General features: G+C 47.1%; 1 protein-coding gene across 11 annotated transcripts in view; it reads left to right on the top strand.

Annotated features, from left to right (window-relative positions):
- The window catches only part of PECAM1 (platelet and endothelial cell adhesion molecule 1), a 71,204-nt gene that overhangs the window by 7,969 nt on the left and 42,922 nt on the right, over window positions 1-20,313 (top strand). For 10 of the 11 annotated variants that reach the window (XM_027624811.1, XM_027624809.2, XM_027624813.2 and 7 more), the window contains 3 exons: window positions 8,831-8,987; window positions 9,074-9,100; window positions 18,640-18,933. In XM_027624811.1, the coding sequence (XP_027480612.1) occupies window positions 8,921-8,987; window positions 9,074-9,100; window positions 18,640-18,933 (388 nt within the window). In that variant the 5' untranslated portion in view covers window positions 8,831-8,920. Of the gene's footprint in view, window positions 1-5,282; window positions 5,518-8,830; window positions 8,988-9,073; window positions 9,101-18,639; window positions 18,934-20,313 lie in introns of those variants that run through there. The other variant, XM_027624812.2, reaches the window with a different exon arrangement.

Raw genomic sequence — 20,313 nt, 5'->3', positions numbered from 1 at the left:
CTCAGGATGCCTGGCCCAGCCCACTTCCAACCCAAACCGCCTCTCATGCAAGAGGATGTGCTTCCTCCCTCACTCCTGTGGACTCCTCAGGCCCTGGGCACTTGCATTGGCCTTGGGCTTGCCCTCCCTTCGGGGCCGTATCTTGCCTCACAGGACTAGGGGCTGACACTGGCCTTCCATCTGCCCCCCAGGAGTCCAGCTCAGTGCTGAGGCCAGCCATGGAGAAAGAATCCGACGCCATGGTCCAGGCATCACCATTGCACCTGATGACTGTTACATCCCAGCTGTCTTCCCAGCTCTTGAACTCATTTAGCAAAGATTCATGCAGGGCTCACTGTGTCACAGGACACTGCAGTGAGCCCAACAGACCCACGCCTGCCCTTGCTGAGCTGATAGCCTACTAGGGGTTACCCTTCTTAAGGCTCACGCAGACAAATAGAGGATTACCAACAGCGACAGGTGCTTTGAGAATATGCAACCAGAACTCTGCTCAGGGCTAGGAGTCTGCTTTGAGCTGAGCCTGGGGGCGAGGAGTTAGCTAGCTGGGGTTGGGGGTCAGGAAGAGCTCCAAGCAGAGAGGATAGCTGGTGGGGTCAGGGAGCCTGGCACTGAGGGGAGGCCAGAGCACAGGGCAGCCTTTCCACCCACCTCATCTCATTGGCTCCTTTTCCTGCCCAAAGTCACATGCAGGGCCAGTTCCATAATTTGCAGATCCAGTGCAAAATGAAAATGCAGTGCCCCTTTACCAAAAATGATTAAGAATTTCAAGATGGTGGGGCACCTGGGTGGCTCAGTCGGTTAAGCATCCGACTCTTGATTTCAGCTCAGGTCATGATCTCAGGGTCATGAGATCGAGCCCCATGTCTGGCTCTGCGCTCAGCATGGAGTCTGCTTCAGATTCTCTCTCTCCCTCTCCCTCTGCCCCTCCCCTGTTCACATGTCCTATAAATAAAAAAATAAAATAAAATAAAATATAATGTCAAGATGGTGACAGCAGAGCATTAAACCAAGCATGGCCCCTTCTGAGCACAGGCCCTGTGTGACTGCCCAGATTACATACCTGGGAAGCTGGTCCTGGTCTTATGATTCATGTGTGTCAGGTACAGGGCTGGATCTTTTTCTGTCAGGAAGGTATTCTTCAAGGCCAGTGATTGGAGGCCTCAGAGCAAGCCAGACAGACACAGCCTGGCAGATGTGACCCTGAGAACTGGTTGATGCTTCACCTTCTACCTCCATTTCCCCATCTCTGACAGCGATCCTGACCCCACGTGTAGAGGGCTGATAGCAGCCCCCACAGATATCAGGTCCTAATTCCTGGAACCTGTGAACGTTACCTAACATGGGAAAAAAAGGTCTTTGCAGATGTGATCAGTCAGAGATCTTGAGATGGAGAGATTATGCTGAATTATCTGGGTGGGCCCTAAATGCCATCACAAGTGTCCTTAAAAGAGAGGCAGAGGGAGATTTGACACACAGGGGGAGAAGGCAATGAGAAGATGAAACAGAGGGACCTCTGAAGATGCTGGCCTCGCAGATGGGTGTGATGCGGCCACGGCCACGGATGCCGGCAGCCCCCAGAAGCTTGGAGAGGCTGGAGCTGGGGCCTCTGGAGGGAGTGTGGCCCTGCGGACACCTTGGTTTCGGTCCAGTGGTACTGATTTTGTATTTCTGCCCTCCAGAACTGTGAGAGAATAAGTTTGTGTTGTCTTAAACCCCCAAGTTTGTGGGGATGTGTTACAGCAGCTCCAAGAAACTAAAACACCTGCTTCCTAGGGCTTTTAAAATAACAGCTTTATGGAGATGTAGTTCCTACACCGTACCATTCAACTGTTTAAAGTGTACAATTCAATGGTCTTTAGTCTACTGACAGAATTGTGCAACTATTCAAGTATTCACACTCGAGTTTTAGAACTTTTTTTCAATGCTTTTTCTTTTTTTTTTTTTTTTAAGATTTATTTATTTGAGAGAGAGCACAAGTGGGAGGGGCAGAGGAAGAGGGAGAGGGAGGATCTCCAGCAGACTCTGCGCTGAGCATGGAGCCTGACTCGGGGCTGGATCCCAAGACCCTGAGATCATGACCGGAGCCAAAACCAAGAGTCGGGCGCTCAACCGACTGTGCCACCCAGGCGCCCCGACTTTTAGAACTTTGTAAGCACCCCTACAAAGAAACTCCTTTCCCATTATCAGTCACTCTTATTTCCTCCAACTCCCCTGGCCCTCTGAAACTACTCATCTACTTCTGTCTCTAGAGATTTGTCTATTTTGGACATTTCGTATATATAGATATAGAGTCATATAATATGTGGCCTTTCATATTTGGCTTCTTTCACTTAGCATGACATTTTCAAGGTTCATCCATACTGTAGCAAGTTTCATCCATACTTCATTCTTTTTTCTGCCAAATATTCTAGTGTATGGATATACCACATTTTGTTTATCCATTCATCAGCTGATAGACATTTGCATACCTTCTACTTTTTGGATATTATTAATAATGCTGCTATAAACTTTTGCATATAAGTATTTGTGTAAACATGTTTTCATTTCCTTTGGGTCTATACCTAAGAATAGAATTGCTGCTGGATCACATGGTAACTCTATTTGCAACCTTTCCAGGAATTGCTGGACTGCTTTCCAAAGTGGCTGCATCATTTTGCAATCCTTCCACTCACGTGTGAGGGTTCCAGCTTCCCCACATGCTCACCAACACTTATTATTGTCTGTCTTTTTAATCATAGTTATTCTACTGGGTATGAAGTGATATTTCATTGTGGTTTCGATTTACAATCCCCTAATGACTAATGATGTTGAGCATCTTTTCATGTGGTTATTGGCCAAATATTTATTCAAGTCCTCTGCCTATTTTTTAAAAAAATGGTTGTCTTTTTGCTGTTGAGTCATAAGAGCTCCTTATATATTCTGGATCCTCATCAGATATATGATTTCCAAATATTTCCTCCCATTCTGTGAATTGCCTTTCAACTTCTTGATGGTGTCCTTTGCCACACAAGTTTGTAATTTCAACGAAGTCCAATTCATCTCTTTTTTGTTGGTTGCGCTTTGGAAGAGAATGCACAAATACCTGTAGAGTGTTTTCATTTTGGCACCTGAGACATGGTAGTGCTCTTGGTCCTATTCCTAGGCCAGTGCCTGGGCAACTCAGAGCAGAACGCAGCAGACTCCTTGGCCCCTTAGGCTGTTGTGTGGCTGACTGCCATTAGGGCCAACTTGTCCATTAGACACAGGAAGCACAGTGCCAGGCTCCATGATACTTTTAGGGGCCCATGAAGAAAGTTATTTTGTAATCTGAAGAATAAAAAGGAACTTTAAGTCAAAGAAGTGTTTTAATATAAATATAACTCTAATACATTCCTGCTTATACAATGGAGTTGCAAAATATAATTTTTTTTTTTTAATGGAGGAAGGTGCCTGTGAAAGACAAAAATGCCTACAGCCACGAGTTAAAATACAATCTTATCCCCTGTCACTGGAGGGGGGCCTCCAGCAGGGGATGAAACAACATTGACCCTCTCCCCCTACCCTAAGTCACCCCCCACACACACACAAGGCTTCCCCCTGCCTCCCTTTGGCCTAGCTGCCCATCTCTGTGAGGCAACTGGGGCTGCGAGAACAGCACCTGGGTGGGCACTGAATTAGGGCCTTTGGGCTCCTCCCCTTGAGCTCATTAAGTTAAGCTGAGTTAAGTTGAGTTGAGTTGCCGGAGCAGTAATTCAGATCAGGTGAGCTGGGGGCCAAACGAGACCTCTAACTATTGCTACTGTGTTCTTAGTGTGCCCTGCTGGTTACCTGTGCTTTGACCTCCGTAACAAGCCTGTGAGATGGGTAGAATGGGCATATTATCAGCATTTTACAGGCATGGAAAGTGAACCTCAAAACACAGAAGCCATTAAACTGCAGAGAAGGGACGGAACACCAGGCTTAGTCTTCCATTGCAGTGACTTCCAAATTCAGCGAATGGTGGCTTAGTCCTGCTCCTGGACTCGCCAAGTTTCCTGCGGCAGAGCTGTAGCCACCGGCTGGGGGAATGGTCAGTACCTTCTTGCCGTGGCCGTGAAATAGATGGGTGGTCAGCCCTGCCTGGTGCTGTAGCTCTCCGACCTGCCGCCTCCTCCCCAACTCTTTCCCGATCCCACCCCTGGCTTCTCAGAAAAAGCACTTCCTGAGGTTTATTACAGCAGTTTCTTCCTGCAGTTAACGAATTGCTGTTTTCCAGATTTGTGTGACTTCCCTGGCGTTGGAAGGTAGAAGACAGCATGCAGAAACCGCTCTGTTCTCCTTCAATTCCCTCTCACCAAGAAGAGGAAGAAGGGAGCAAAATCATTTGAGGAACTTCTTTCTTTCTTTCTTTTTTTCTATTAAGGAGTCCACTCAGGACAAAGGGCAGGAAGGGGAGAGCTATGTGAGGGCCACACACATATAAAAAGCCACTGAATTTATGATTTTTTTTAAAAAGTGAATTAGAAAACCTTCCGTTTATACATTTTTAATTTTTATTAAGACATTCATACTTCACAAAGAGTAAGGAGCCTGATCATCTTTTCAATGAATAAAATAAATGAGGGAGGATATATACTTCTGTTCTTACATCACAGCCAGGGGCAAGAGAGGAGGAAGAGATTGCCTTGAGAGCTAGAAAGAGGGGTTTCCGCAGAAAGAGAGAGGGAGATAGACCCCCAGGGGATGGGGGGGGCCTCTCCCGTGAAGGATCAGCCCCGTGTGGACTTGGCTCCCGGGCCGTGGGGTGGACACAGCGGACATTCCAAATGATTTCTAACACCTGAGGCACAGCTTTTATTTTAGAATTTAATTTCCTAATTCGATTTTTAATAGGTAGTACATTAACGTGACTTAAAAAAACTAAAAGAGACATAAGGTTTCTAAGGAAAAATACACTAAAACTATACAGTATTGTTGTGTATGGAGAGAGATGCTGGGCCAGAATACTCTCGATCAGGTTAAAATGTCACTGCTCCTCAAATTGGTTTGCAGATTCAATGCAATTCCGATCAAAATCTCAGAGGGCTTTTTTTTTTTTTTTTGGTAGAAATTGAGAAGTTGATTTTAGAATTCATAAGGGAAGGTCAAGGGGCCTAGAATAGCTCAAATTGAGACAGACCAAGGGACAGTACTCCAAGCCCTCAACCCAGACCGCAAAAGTCCAGCGTTCCTTTTTTTGTTTATTTTTTTAAGATTTTATTTATTTGTCAGAGAGAGAGAGAGAGAGAGAGAGAAGGAGCAGGGGGAGGGGCAGAGGGAGAAGCAGGCTCCCCGCTGAGCAGGGAGTCCCACTAGGGTCTCCATCCCAGGACCCTGGGATCATGACCTCAGCTGAAGGCAGACGCTTAACCCAATGAGCCACCCATGCGTCCCTCCAGCGCCCCTTGATGGCTGAATCCCTGTGCGAATCCTGCAGGAATGTGGACGCAGGCTGCTCACTAGAGGAGGGACTCCACTACCAAGACTGGTGAAGACTGAACCAAACCAGTCTGCGCTCAGGTGGGCCCCAGCACTGACCTTTCACCGACTTTCCCCCTCATCACAGGACTAAAAATCACGCCCTGGGTGGAGATTTAACAGCCAACCAGACGAGCGATGCATGACAAAGCACGTCCTGTCCAGTGCCTGTGCTCCCCAGTTCCTGCATCTCTCCCCCCCTTTACCTGTTCCAGCCACTCCTTTCCTGCCTCAGCCTCTTGACAATCTTTCCCTGGCCTTTGCTCAGAGAGCCAGCTGGAGGGACCCTTCCCTTTGTGCTGTCTCCCTGGAGCTCTAACATAAGCCCAGTAAAAGCCTTGTCTGGAACTTCCAGTTTGGGCTCTCTGTTGCTTGGAGAGCCCCAGCACCGAAGCTGGTAACGTGTGGAGCCACCGGAACTCTCAGTCATCGCTGACGGGAGTGTAAGATGCTGTAGCCGCTTTGGAAAACAGTTTGGCAGTTTCTTGAAATGTTAGACATACACCTACCATACCATTATTTACCCAGGAGAAATGAAAGTGTATGTCCACACAAAGGCACGGTCAAGCAGCGCTCTCTCTGAGCTCAAAATCGGGAACAACTCAAATGTTCATTAATAAATAAGGATAAGCAAACTGTGATATATTCATGCAATGAAATACCACTCGGCAATAAAAAAATTAATAATTGACGACGCTGATTGAAAGAAGATAGACACCCCCCCCAAGTATGTACTATATAATTCCATTTTTATAAAATTCTAGGAATGCAAACGTAACTGTAAGGACAGAAAGCGGGTAAGTGTTTGCAATGAGGGATGGTGGCTGTGGGACAGCTATTAGAGAGGTTACACGCTAATTTACATGTTAGAGAGGTTAGCTCCTTGCCTATGATATAAATTGCAAATGTTTTTACCAGTTTGTATTTTTTCTCTTGACTGAACTTTTTTGGGGGCGGGGGAGAACTCTTTTTTCATGGAGTATAATCTGGCAGTCTTTTATAATTTCTGGATTTTAAGTCAGAGTTAGACCAGCCTTCGCCATTCCAGGGTCATGAGGAATTCCTTCACGTTTTCTCATAGAACTCCTATGGCTTCATTTGCCCTTTCAGATGGTTGGTCCATTTGGAATTTATCCTGGCGCATGGTGTGAGTGGTGGGATACGGTCTTTTTTCTGCTTTTCTTTTAAAATATTAACACTTATTTTGAAATGAAGTTTTATTTTCTCATGGTGTTCTAAAACGATTAGCATTGTATAAGAAACAATGACTAAGTCCTAGAAGTTTACTTTGGGACTTAAGGGCATCGGGTGGGGCATTTACCACCGTTGCTTGAACATCACTTTGAGAAGCAAAAGTTGGTTAGTCTGCTGTAGGTGAAGGTTATCTTTGAAGTGCCCATCTATTTTGGGACTCATGGTGTTCCTTTTATCTCGAGAAATAGAAATTTGGTGGGTGGGTGGGGGTGATTTCTGGTAGGTTGCTAAAGGAAAGAGTTTACAGTGGGGAATAGAGAATACCAAACACCAAAAGTAAATGACACAGTAGAAAATACTCTTTTATGCGGCATGGCTCTTCAATAGCTCTTCTCAGAACTTCCACTGAACCATAGATCAGAGAGAGGAGTTGTTCTCTAGCTGGAAGCCATCAGTTCTTGGTATTTGCCCTAGGGCAGAGAAGTCTGGTTTCTATTTGTCCGCGTTCCAATCTGACTTAACTTTACCCGTGGCGGTATCAGAGGGTAGCGTTTCAGAAACAACAATGCTCTCTGACCTCAAGGCAGTAATAATCTAATTCAGACAATACTGTTAACTTATCTTCATTCACCCAATCATCCACTGTACTAAAGTATTTTTGTTTTTGTTTTTTTTTGAGAGAGAGAGATAAAGAGAGAGGGTGGGGACTCACCATGTGGGGGGAGGGGCAGAGGGAGAGAGAGAATCCCAAGCGGACCCCACACCCGGCTCCCGCTCCAGCCGATACAGGGGTTCGATCTCATGATCCTGAGACCGTGACCTGAGCTAAAATCTAGAGTCAGTTGCTTAACCCACTGAGCCACCCAGGTGCCCCCTACCAATGTTTTTTGACCACCTACTGGGTAGCAGGCACTGTCCCTGTTATCATGCAGCCAGCAGTCCACTGGGGGAGGACAGGCCATTATGGCACACTATAGAAAGTGTCTCACAGAGGGAAGGCTAGGGAGGTGAGGAATGCAGAGGGGGATGCAGAGGAAGGGCAGCTCAGTGTGGGGAAGACAGGAGAGAATTCTGGAAGAGTGGATGCCTAAACTGAGTTGCGACGCATGGGTAGGAAGAGGCCAGAAAAGGAGAGGGGGCAGAGTCCTCCAGGCGGGGGAGTAGCATATAGACAAAGGCGCAGACACGTGATGTGTCCTGGGAACTATAAGTCCTAGCAATGAGGGGCCAGGAAAGAATTGGTGAGAGACTTGGCTGGAAAGGTAAGCAAGGGCTGGATTGTGGAGGATTATAAACTGACTTTCTCTGGAGGACAGTCGGGAGCCATCACAAGGTTTCAAGCCAGGGAGTGAAAGGAACTGATTTATATCTTAGAAAGCTCCCTGTGGCCTGATAACACTCTGTGTATATTTAAGGGTAGAGGCTGGGGCTGCCTGGTTGGCTCAGTCCCTAGAGCCATGCGACTCTTGATCCCAAGGTCGTGAGTTCAAGCCCCACACTGAGCATGGAGCATACTTTAAAAAAAATAAATAAATAAAATAAAGGTACAGGCTGGAGGGGGCCACCAGAAAACATACATATCTCACAGAGCTGCCTTTATCCACCCTGAAACCCAACTGCAGAAGCCAGGACAGCCTCCTAGGTACAGCAGGTACCAAGCTGAGTTTGCCCCAAGGCAGCTGGTCTGTCTGATGAACCTGCAATTTTCTGGAAAATTCAGCCCTGTCCCAGAGCATTGCCAGGAAAGACAGGAGCTCCAGACTTAACGCTGTGTGGAGAGAGGCCCCTGGGCGGCGGGGAGTGGGGGTGATGTGCTCAGGAAAAATTGAGAGATCTTGTTGGGTGTCCAAAGAGAGAAGCCCTTTGGGTAGAGGTTGGAAAGAGGGAAGAACCCTCTTACCTTGCCATGATAAGGGGCTCCAAACCCAGGTGAGACAGGAGAGTCAGGGGCACTAGAGGCAAATGTCACTTGTGCCTTTAAAACAAAGAGTCCGCGTTCAGTGGCCCCTCAGGAAGGCCAGTCATTTCCTGAGGAGATATCAGGCTGGCCCCTGCTTCATTGTTTCCAGTTTCCAGCAATGGCCGCCATTACCTGACCAGCAGTACAGCCAGTCTCTCTGTGGCGCCAGAAGTTACCAGAGTGGTTTCTCTACTTTCACAGGGCAGATTTATCTGGGCCACGGGGGAAGCGTCTTCTGCCCCAGGGGCATGGCCCAAAGGCAGAACTAACTGCCCTGAAGTCTTGGCTCTCATGATGCAGTTGGCGTGGGCCCAAGAGGGCAAGATGTGGCTAGGACTTCTGCTGATGCTTCTGCTTTGTGAGTTTTTATTCTCTTCCCACATTATTTAAACTTCACGAGAATCGGAGCTAATGGAATCAACATATTTCTTCTGTCTTTTCCAGGTCCAAGCCTTGAGGGACAGGAAAACTGTAAGTTACCAAGTTTTTACCTAGCTTCGCCGTGTCTTTCGTTCAGGATTCTTAAAACTCACATCAAATTGCTTGGGTTTAATGTTTACGACAACTGAGAAAAATATTCCAATTGAGAGCTAACGTTTATTCCCTTCTGGCATTTTTAGAAGGCTTTTGGAATGAAACACTCGTTCTAAGCCAAGTTCTAATCAGCATGTTCTAGAAGTTGCATACATTTTTTTCTAAAAACTAGTGAATTGCTATTTGTTTGGATTGGAAGCTGATAAAAAAAATGAGTGGTTCCATATTTTATTTTTTTTGTTTTACCATAAATTTCTTATTTTCATAGTCTCCCCATCCCCCATTGTTTTTTAATCACAAATGAATGTAATTAATTTGTTAGATTCATGAGGACAGACCGTAATTTAAGTTGTTATGACTTTTTCTTCTAAGCGATCTAAAACAGATCCTGGATTTCATTTCCCATTGACCTGTGAAGCTATGATCCTATCTGTAATATTTTGCGCTTGTGCACAGGAAGGGGGCTTCTGCCTACCTTTAAAGTTTGGTTTATCATCCCCTTTGGAGCTAGTTTTGAATCTTTAAGATGCTTGTTTGCGTCTGGAGGCTAAATGGGGCAGAGCCCACAGAACAGGATCCCCTTATCAGAGGTCACTTCGCTCCACAAAAGGAGGGGGGTGACCGGCTTGCGGACAGTTGTAGAGCCCTTTGCAGATGATGTACATGGATGATGCTGGTTTGCTGAGCCCAGGCTCTGAGCAGTGGCTCCAGGATTGGGAGGGCTAGCGCGGCTACTAGCAAAGCCAGTCTGCGGGTCTCCTGCCCCAGTGTCCATGTGCTTTGGCGGGCATTTGACCCCCACAATAACCAGTGGAGGCAGGATATCTGTTACCTTCCTGCCATCCTAACAAGATGTCTCTGCCTCAGAAAAATAACTGACTGGACCAAGTGAGAGCCAGTTAGCAGGGCATCAGCGCTAGAACCTCCGCAGTCTGAAATGTGGCTCTCTGTCTGAGCCAGAAGCCCAAACTCAGATCTTTAAAGCTGCTTTCACCTGGCCTCTTTGAGCCTTTTTCCCAATCTGTAAAATGGGGATGATAAGAGAATTGATCCCATAGAGTCCGTCTGAGGATAAGATGAGATAAGAGGAGGCGGCTCACCCACCACGGCGTGCAGTGACTGACGATAGTTGACCATCTGGTCCTCGCCCTCCACAATCATGGCCCCTGCGTGCCAACCGCCCCCCTTCTGTCCACTGCTGCCCATATACCCCACTCCCCTCCGCACCATGCCCTGCAAACGCACAGGCTGCTTCCCAGAACCTTCAGTCTCTCCCACCTTCCCCACCTCACATGGAAGTAAATGGCTCCCTTCCCAGGGTTCCTGGCGAAAGGCCCTTGTACATTCAGGCTCAGAACTGCAGGACTGTTGGAGCAGGGAGACTCTCCCACTGCTTCCTCAGGCCTCCACCTGGTTTTACACTGGAGGAAACTGAGGCGCAGAAGCCATGAGGCACTTGTGTGTGCAACTGGGTGTTAGCGGTGTGGGGGCCAGGACAAGGCCTCCCATTCCTGTGGTCACCCACGGCCATGCTGATGGCACGTTTGACGTGCAGGACCCACCCTCTCGCTCCACGTTGCCGGCTCTGTGGTTGAGGTCCTTGGTCAGCCCTGGCCCTTTTCTCTTCCTAGGCTCTCCCACCCCACCCCAGCCCTACCACCTCAGGAGATGACCTCAACTTCATCTTCACCTAGAAAACACTGCTGTCTGGGGGGAACTCCCTCTACTTCCCGCCCTGCCCCAGCCACAGGCTTATCCGCCTCCCCACCCATCCTCCCGGCTTCCCTCCCAGCTTCAGCGACGTCGGCCCTCGTGGCTGATGGGGAGGTGGGGGGGGCAGCCCATCACTCAACGGCACTCCTACCTCGATCTCGCTCTATTATTTATTCAGCCCCTACCCCACTCTTAGTATCTCTATCCCCCGCCCCCTTCTGGCTCTTTCTCCTCAGTCTACAAACACAATTGGTAGCTCTTGTTCTTTTAGGAAAAAGAAAAATCACAAACAACCCACCTCCCTCCATTATCTTGTGTCCCCCTATGAATCCACTCCCTTCCTCAGACTTCTCTCAAGGCTGGTTTATGGTTGCTGTCTCTGCTTCTCTGCCCTCACTTAGTACTCTGGCCTTAGTCCTTAGCCCCCACACCTCCCTGCCATTGGAATCCTCTTGCTGAGGGGTCATCAAGGACCTTGTAATAACAAATGCCACGAACACTCCCAGCCCTTAGCTTTCTGGACCCCTGTGCTGCCTCTGCACAAAGCCTCCTTCCTTGACCTTCTAGACTCTTCCTTGGTGTTCTCCTACCCCCTCTGACGAACCTTCTTCCCCTTCTCCCAGGGGAGACTTGAACTTTCCCAGGGTCTGAACCCCGTTCCCTGGTCTCTTCAGGCTCCATGGTCTCAAACCCTCTGGAGTTCAACACACTCCTCTATGCCTCCGCGTCCTCTCCCTTGAGTGTCAGGCTTCACAGGGGAGCCAATGGCTGACACCTCCTAGCGGTCCCTTCGGCCCCTCAAACCCAGCGGCACCATCGGGACTTTGTCCCAGTCCTTTATCTTTTTCTGGCATTCTCTACTTCGGTCGGCAGCACCCAGACCCTCCTGGGTACCTAACCCAGGAAACTTCCACTCTTGGCCTCAACCCCCATATTCAAGCACACAAGTCTTTTCTTTATTGTAGTGAAATACATACATCAAATTTTGCTACTTAAGACAGTACATTCATAATGGTGTGCAAACATCTCCACTGTCTAGTTCCAGAACATTTTCATCACCCAGAAAACAAGTCCTTTCTCATCCACTCAAGTCTCCCTTCCCCCAGTCCCTCCGTGCCTGCCCTACCACAGGCCTCCTGGGCTATCACCTGAACCATGGTCCAGGATGTTTACAGTCCTCTGGTCTCTCTCTCTTTCCAGCCCATGGTAATCTTTCTAAAACTCAGGTGGCATCCTGTCACCACCCCCCCCCCAAATACTCTCAGGCAGGTCCAGCTTGTCAGCACCCCAGGCAAGGCCCACTGTTTGTGGCACCTCCTACCCGGTCTGCCTGTCCCCTCAGGCCCCAAGTCTCGTTCCTGTAACTGCACATGCCCAGAATGCATTGATTTCTTGGTTCTAGGTAGTTTTGCCCTGAACATCTTTGCTGTAAGCATTTTCACTGCGTAACTAATGGGCCGTAAGGCAATTTTGCCATGAAAGGTTAAATAACCAGTTGACAGTTTGTTGGTTTTATCAGCTGGTTGAGTGTGGTTTCATTTCTCCATTGACATGTGCTTCACTTTTATATTATAGAAATCTTAGCCCTCATGATGGTCTATACAGTGGTGCAGAGTTTTGAACCCACATTTGCCATAGAACTGGGAACAGCTATCAATGGACCTGTTAAAATATGCCAAGAACAGACAACAGCGTAGGAGGTAATACATCTTCATGATGTAGTACAAAGTTCTGTTACAAATATGCGTCCTAGTATTTGGAAACTCTACCTCTCTTTTATTTTTATTTTATTTATTCATTTATTTATATATTTTTAAGATTTTATTTTTGAACTCTACTTCTCTTCATGAGGAAGAAACTTTAGTAAAAAAAAGAATGAGGAGACCCATCAGCAAGAAAAAGAAAAAAAAATGTATAATTCTCTGAACGAGAGACTTTGGAGACAAGTGCTTAGGTGCGATCCATGAAATATAATCAGTTATTTGCACATGATTGCCATGAATCTCCACACATTTGAAATGTACTCAATTATTTTGCGTTTTACAATAGCTTTCTAATTTTGTTATTCATTTCTCATGTTTTATTATGTCCCCTTTAATGAATGTCCCTCTTTTATATTTTGTGATTTTATCTTTGATGGCCAAATGGCTTTACAGCAAATAGTTACGTGGTGAAAACGCTTGCAGCAAAGACGCTCCCCGTGAAAATACCAAGCCTGAGATTTCTCATGCCCCTGTGCCCTGGTACATGCTGATCTCCTGCCCGAAGTGCCCCACCAGGTCCAAGTTCAGGGGGCACTTCCTTCAGATTTCCCTTGGCCTTTCCTGGGCCTCTCTTCTCACCTCTCCCTCGGTGTGTCTAGCATTATACTTCAGTTATCTAGGTCCCCCCCAGCCTCTATAGTGTAGGACAGCAGGGATGATTTCTTATCCACCTTGTAATCCCAGCATCTGACACAGGCGCTCAATAAATGTTTCACTGAAGGGGACCCAAACTGAACTTAGAGATGCTTGGGATTCAGATGAGATGGGTCAGCACATTCTCTGCTGAGCAGCAGAGTTCATCAGGGGCTCCGTGCTAGCTGGCTCCCTGTAATTTTCCTGACAATGGTGGGAGGGGGCTCCCCTCCCTCCCTTTATGAGTCATTTCCAGGTTGCCCAAGAGGCTGGCTGAGTCATGATGCTTCATCTTCCCAAGGAGCATCAGCATCCGCTGACTGGTGGCTCAAGGTACAGGGAAGCAGGCCCCTTGTTTTAGGGTCTGGGGATTTGGCACAATGCTCCATGGGTGCCTTAATCTGTGCTCTGGTGACTTTGTTACGTGGATCCCCCTCTGTCAGCCTTCATCTGTCCAGGTTGAAAAGATCTGACCTCCTTAGGCTGCTGCCTAGCACCAAACTTTCATCACATTTGGGGCTCAGTAAAGAAAGCTGTGGATCCTCTCCCCCCACCCCCCAAAAAAACACACACTTGCCTATACTTGAAGGTTGTTCGTGGGCCCCCTACCATCCATCGGTGAACCTCCAGGGGGCCCAGCTGTGAACACTCTATTGTGTAAATAGTGAGAGCCATACGCAGTAATCCAGCTTGGCTTTTCCTGAACAGTTTATTCACAAAGACGACAATATTTTCTATACTATCTTAATAATCAGGTAGAGATTTTTGAAGATTAGTTGGGTGGCGTATTGCTGCTTAATAAATTACCCCAAAATTTAGTGGCTTAAGATAACAGTTTATTACTTCACAGCTTCTGAGGGTCAGGAATCTGGGAGTTCTGGCTCAGGGCCTGTCAGGAGGAGATTGCCCATAGAATGCTGGTCAGGATTACAGTAAACAGAGGGTTTATTTGGGGCTGGGGGATTTGCTTTTAAGCTTCCTCATGTGACGGCTCCTCACCATGTGGGCCTCTCCAGAGGGATGCTCATGACTTAGCCCAGAGTGAGTGATCCTAATAAAGGAAAAAGTGCTCAAGACAAAAGTTGCAACGTCTTTTATAGACTAATTTCGGAAGCAACAAAACAGCACTTCAGTATTTTTGGTCACAAGACCAACCCTCGTATGAGGTGGGCAGATGCAGGTATGGAGAGCGGAGGACAGCCTCCCTGGGGGCCATTCGAAGGCTGGCTACCGCAAGCGTGGAGGTGGTGGTGGTTTTGAAAGCGGGGTTGCTGCTTTTGTTGCCTCCCATCGGTGAGGTTTTGTGTTAGTCAAAGAGCTGGGTTTCATAAATTTACAGTAAAGTTATCGATACATTTTATAAAATCCTTTTCCTCCCACTTTGCCTTCCTTTCTCCTCCCTTGTCTGCTGCCATTGGCCGTGGGAGTGTGATGTTTCTTCCAGTGAATCGACTGAGTTGATTTATTAAGCAGATGTGTGTTCATTGCTTAGAAAAACCAGTTGGCAGAAGTGCCCCATGCCTAGTGAATATCATCCTCTCTAAAGAACCACCACCTGATGCTTTAGCCAAGTTTGCTGTAGGGCTCCTGTAAAAGGGATATGAATTAGGTCTGGTCAGTAGGAGGCCCAAGCAGGGATGATGCTGAGGCTGGAGGGTCTGGAATAGAGAAGTCATGGGACTGCACATGGTGAGCCCCAGGGGGGCAGAGACCGTGCTGATCTCACTCTTTTGTGAACCCCTAGTACTAGATGCAGTGCCTGGCCCAGAGAAGGCCCCTGGAATGGTGCTAAGGAAGAGGGAAGGGAATGTCAGCCAGGGGCCAGGCTCTGCCCCTCAGGGCTCACGGCCGCCTCGGTTCAGTCACTGTTCAAGATTGAAATACAAGGGAAGGCAGGTACTAGGGTTCCCGTTCTATAGGAGGAGAAGTGGTAGCTTAGAGGGGTTAAGTAACTCCCAGCATCACCCAGCTCAGGGCTGTGGACCCAGGCATGCCTGACTGGCTTTCTTCCTGTACCCAGGTCTGGGTCCCAGTCTGGGGCCTGACCTGCCACGGGTGTGCACTTCATCCAGGATGATGACAGGAAAGCAGCCTAACACAGCGGGGTGACAAATGCGGGGAGTCTGGAGAACTCAACTGTCAGTAACCTGGGAAATTAAGAAACGGTTTTCTTTTGAAAAAAAAATTGCTAGAAATAGGGAGTGGATATAGAGTTTCAGCGCCCTCAAGACTCAAGTTTGGTTCTGTATCTGTGACTGACAGAACCTGGCTAACATTTCTTAAGCACTTCCTCTGTGCCAGGAACTGTGTTTCTAGTCCTTAAACTCGGGTTCCCATTTATACTTACTATCAGTATGTCCATTGTACGGATGAGCAAACCGAGGCTCAAAGTTCAGGAACTTGCCAAAGCCACACAGTTTGTTGACGGAGGTGGGATTTGACCTAGACAATCTGGCTTTGCACTTACCTTCTTATCCTGTTAGAATCACTGTGCTAAACAGCATGTTTTATTTTTTAAAAAGTTTTTATTTATTTATTTGACAGAGAGAGACACATGGAGAGAGGAAACACAAGCAGGGGGAGTGGGAGTAGGAGAGGGAGAGGCAGACTCCCCACTGAGCAGGGAGCCTGACGTGGGGCTCGATCCCAGGACCCTGGGATCATGACCTGAGCCGAAGGCAGACGCTTAACCGACTGAGCCACCCAGGTGCCCCTAAACAGCATGTTTTAAAATGAGGAGGAGGTCCTGAAGGGGGAGTGAGATTGCCTGTCCCTACCCCGGAAGGGACCATATTAATTGATGGGAAACTAAATATGGTCCAAAGAGATTTCATTCTGAGAGCTCACTGAGTAGGCTCCTCAGATCAAGAACTAGTAAGGAAAGGAATAGACAGACAACAAAGGGAGCTCTAAAGATTTTAATGCTGCAGGAAATAACTTGCATTTAAACATTCACCTTGTTTCATCTTGTAGAACTGATCAGATGCCATTTTTTTGTTCATTTAATTGCTCGGAAGAAAGGGACAGGTGTGAACTGTTGTATTCATTTTAAAACCTGAGACGTATTGTAGCCAAATTCTAAATTGTTCAGAAAGATTTGACTTTATTAAAAGAGAGAGAGAGGAAGATGATATTTGTCAGTGTCTCTGGCTAATTAGCTAGCTATACCTTTTCTTATCTGAAAAATGATTTGGGACCACTTACAAAATTATGCATTGTTGTTCAATAGGAGATAATAAATGAGGAAATCAGAATGGGAAGAAAGTAAAGGCAGACAAATAAAACTGGGGGGTCTTTTAGCACACAGAAACTCATCCCAAAGTTTGCTAGAAGCAGAGATGAAATTTTGGGTTTATACTTCTTAGCAGTCAAAGCAAACAGGAAAACAAGATCCATTAGAAAAATTTGGGAATCTATAAGGTAGAAATGAATAAACACAGCTTTTCTTTTTTTTTTTTTTTTTTTAAGATTTTACTTATTCATTTGTGAGAGAGAGAGGTTGAGCCGGTGGGGGGGTGAGGAGCAGAGGGAGAAGCAGACTCCCCGCTGAGCAGGGAGCCCAATGCAGGACTCGATCCCAGGACCCTGAGATCATGACCTGAGCTGAAGGCAGACGCTTAACTGACTGAGCCACCCAGGCGCCCTAAACACAGCTTTTGCTGATGCAGTTGAAACACAGTGAAATCATGAACAATGTCCTGGTGGCATCCTCGACTTAGACAATATCAGGTTCCATAAGACAATTTCTTACCAGCATCTATTAGTTTCCTAGGACTACCACAACAGAATACCACAGACTGGGTGGCTGAAACAACAAATTCATTTTCTCCTAGTTCCGGAGGCTGGAAGTCCAAGACTAGGATGTTAGCAAGTTTGGTTCCTTCCAAGGCCTCCCTCCTTGGCTTGCAGATGACTGTTTTCTTGCTGTGTCCTCATATGGTCATCCCCCTGTGCACACGTCCCTGGTCTCTTTTTGTCCAGATTTCTTATAAGGACACTATAGTCAGATTGGATTAGGACCCATTTTAACTTAATCACCTCATTACAGGCCTTATGTTCAAGCACAGTCACATTCCGAAGTACGAGGGGTTAGGTTTTCAATATGTGAATGTTGTGGGTGGGGGGGGTGGGGGGGGTGGGACACAATTCAGTCCCTACCTAACAGCATCCTTTGATAGAGTGCCAAACTTAATTTGCTTAATACAAGTCCGTGAGGGTCCATAGCAGAGTGGTCCAAGCTTGCAGGTTTCTGCAAGATCTTCCTTTGTCCCAGGATAAGGAGATTCAGGATGTGTAGGAGACTCAATAAATATACATTCATCAAGCATGGGCCATGAATATTTTTCTGTTACCAAAGTGTCTGAGAAGAACTGATCCTTAGGAGCCTTACTTAAGCCACGTGGTCCTGTTTTGCTTGAATAACACCTGGTGCCCACAGTCCCACACTATCTCTGGCCCCTGAAGGCCATATAAACTTTAGGTAAGGTGCTAGACTCTGCATATGGAGATCTTGTGCAAAAGATGGTGGGTGGAGGGAGTAAGTAAGACTTTATCTTTGTATTTGCTGGAAGAAACTAAAATCAGGGGTTACTTCTGCAAGGGGAGGTAGGAACTGGGTGGCTAGGAAAAGAATGGGAAAGAGACTTTATACAGTATCTTTTTCTCATACAGAAAATACATTCTCTTTTGGGGGCCTCAGGTACACAGAATTGTATTGATTGTAATCCTTGGTTCATAACATGCCCTCATCCTTGATCTGTGCACAATTCCTTTTTGTTTTATTTATATATGCATGTTTTAGTAACATCATGAATTCACGTGAGTCCGCCACCCAGTGCTAAAATGAGAACATCACCAACACTCTATCTTACTGTGCATTCCTAATCCTATCGCCCTCTTCCCTTCAGAAGTGACCACTATCCTGATTTTTTGTATATTAATGATCTCCATCCACCTTTCTGAGCTTGCATTATTTCAAATGACCTATCTGTAGGCTCTCTGGGATTTTCACACAGACGTCATATCCTCTGCCTTTGGGGGTTTGGAAACATTTAACTGCACTGGCCACTCACAGATTTCAATAAAATGCTTCTAATCTCATGATTCATGGAAGCCAATGAGACAGGAGGCTCAGAGAGCACACCAGACACAGTAGCTCCCAACCCCAGGTCCCAGTGTTGGAGAGATAGCCTCCTTGAGAATGGGCACCACACATAAGTCATTGCCTGCCTGGTCCCTGGGGGCCTGGGGACCCCTGGATGCGACACTGCAGAGGATGTGATCATACCAATCTGATGTGGTAAAGGACCCTGGGGTGATGTTTCTGAGATAACAGGTGTGTCTGCCTCTCCTTCCCTTGTCATTTAGCTTTCACCATCAACCACGTCTACATGGAGATCCTGCCAGGACAGGAGGTGCAAAATGGGGAGAACCTGACCTTGCAGTGCATTGTAGACATCAGCACCACCTCGCACATCAAGCCTCAGCACTGGGTGCTCTTCTATAAAGATGACGTGCTATTTCACAATGTCTCCTCCATGGAGACTACCGAGAGTTATTTTATTCCCCAAGCCCGGGTCTATGACGCAGGGACATATAAATGCACCGTGATTCTGAACAACAAGGAGAAAACCACCTCAGAGTACCAGGTGTGGGTGAAAGGTGAGTCCCTGCATCTGAACGGAGCTCAAGCAGATGCGCTGTCGCACACGCGGTAGCAAGAATAGTAATTGAATGGTTGGTAGCATAGGCCTCAGCCCTCTCACTCCCCTGCCTGGAATTTTCCTAACCTGAAAATGTAGGCGTTAGACATGCTCCCAGTATGCCAGGCTGTATCTCCTCTCCTTGACTTTGCATGTGCTGTTCTCGCTCCTGGGAATACCCTTCTTCCTCTCTTCTTCCGAACTGCTTTTCCTCCTTCAAGACTCGACTTGATGATCTCTTCTCTGACACTTTCCCAAGCAAAATCGATCACCCCCAGGGTCCTGGTCCTCACAGCTCCTGTGTAATCTTGACTTTCAGTGGTATTTGTAGGAAGGCCATAGGCTGAGTGTTGACATTGGCTGCCACAGTCACTCTGTCTGGAGTCCAGTTTGGGCAAGTCCCTCAGCCTCTCTAAACTTTAAAGTTCTCATCCGTGAAATGAAGATAATAGTAATACCCAGCTTGGGGAGTTATTGGAAGGATGAAAAGGTAAAGTGCTTAGTATAATTTCCAGCACATAAGTTCCCCATAAATGGCAATCACTATTCACCGTATTGGAAGTGTTTCTCGCCTACCCGTCTGCTCTTCTGGAATGTACGATCCCAAGGAAAGAGACGGGGTTTGGTCCACTTTTGTATCTTGAACAAAGAATCTGGCTCATAGTAGGCACTCAATAAACGATCGTGGAATAAATTAAACAAATGGAAAAGGGAAGTACAAATGGAGAAACGAGGGAAATCATGGGGAATTTGGGTTCAGAGATACAGGATTCCATCCATCCACTCATGGATTTACTCCCTCAGGAAGCATTTCCCAAGGCTGTAAGTCAGGAAGAAAACCAGGTGCAGAACGTGACAAGGCATCAGGTCGGGGCCGGCTCTGGAGGCAGTTGCTGTCTGGTGGGGAAGAGAAACATTTACAAAAATAATTACAATCTAATAGTCATATGATCTGAGTGCCATAGGGAGCACAAAAGTGAGAGGAAACAGTTCCTCCTGGGGAAATTAGGGCTGGCTTCCTGGAGGAAGGGACACTGGGTCCTGATACAGAGGATCGCGTAGGAGTTTGCTCGATGATGAAGTTGAGCAAGGGCAGAGAAGTGGAGTGGAGCATGGTGGAAAGCGGAGGCTGAGAGAGAGCGCAGTATCCCAGCAGAGTGCCCCTCAGTCCGATCCCCCAATCTTTGGAGTCTTGATGTGACGAGGAAAGACTGGCAGGGCTGAATTTGGGTAATGTTGAAAAGAAACGTGCTGGCAGGCTTTTGAAACTTGAGGTAATTTTTCTTACAACTTGGATGAATGAATGGATAGTTAGTGAGGTGAGCCCTGTACTTCCTTG

Source organism: Zalophus californianus, chromosome 16 (genome assembly GCF_009762305.2).
Source record: "Zalophus californianus isolate mZalCal1 chromosome 16, mZalCal1.pri.v2, whole genome shotgun sequence".
NCBI classification, from domain to species: Eukaryota; Metazoa; Chordata; class Mammalia; order Carnivora; family Otariidae; genus Zalophus; species Zalophus californianus.
The sequence above is the reverse complement of the archived record's forward strand: the minus strand, read 5'-3'. Positions and strand labels throughout refer to the sequence as shown.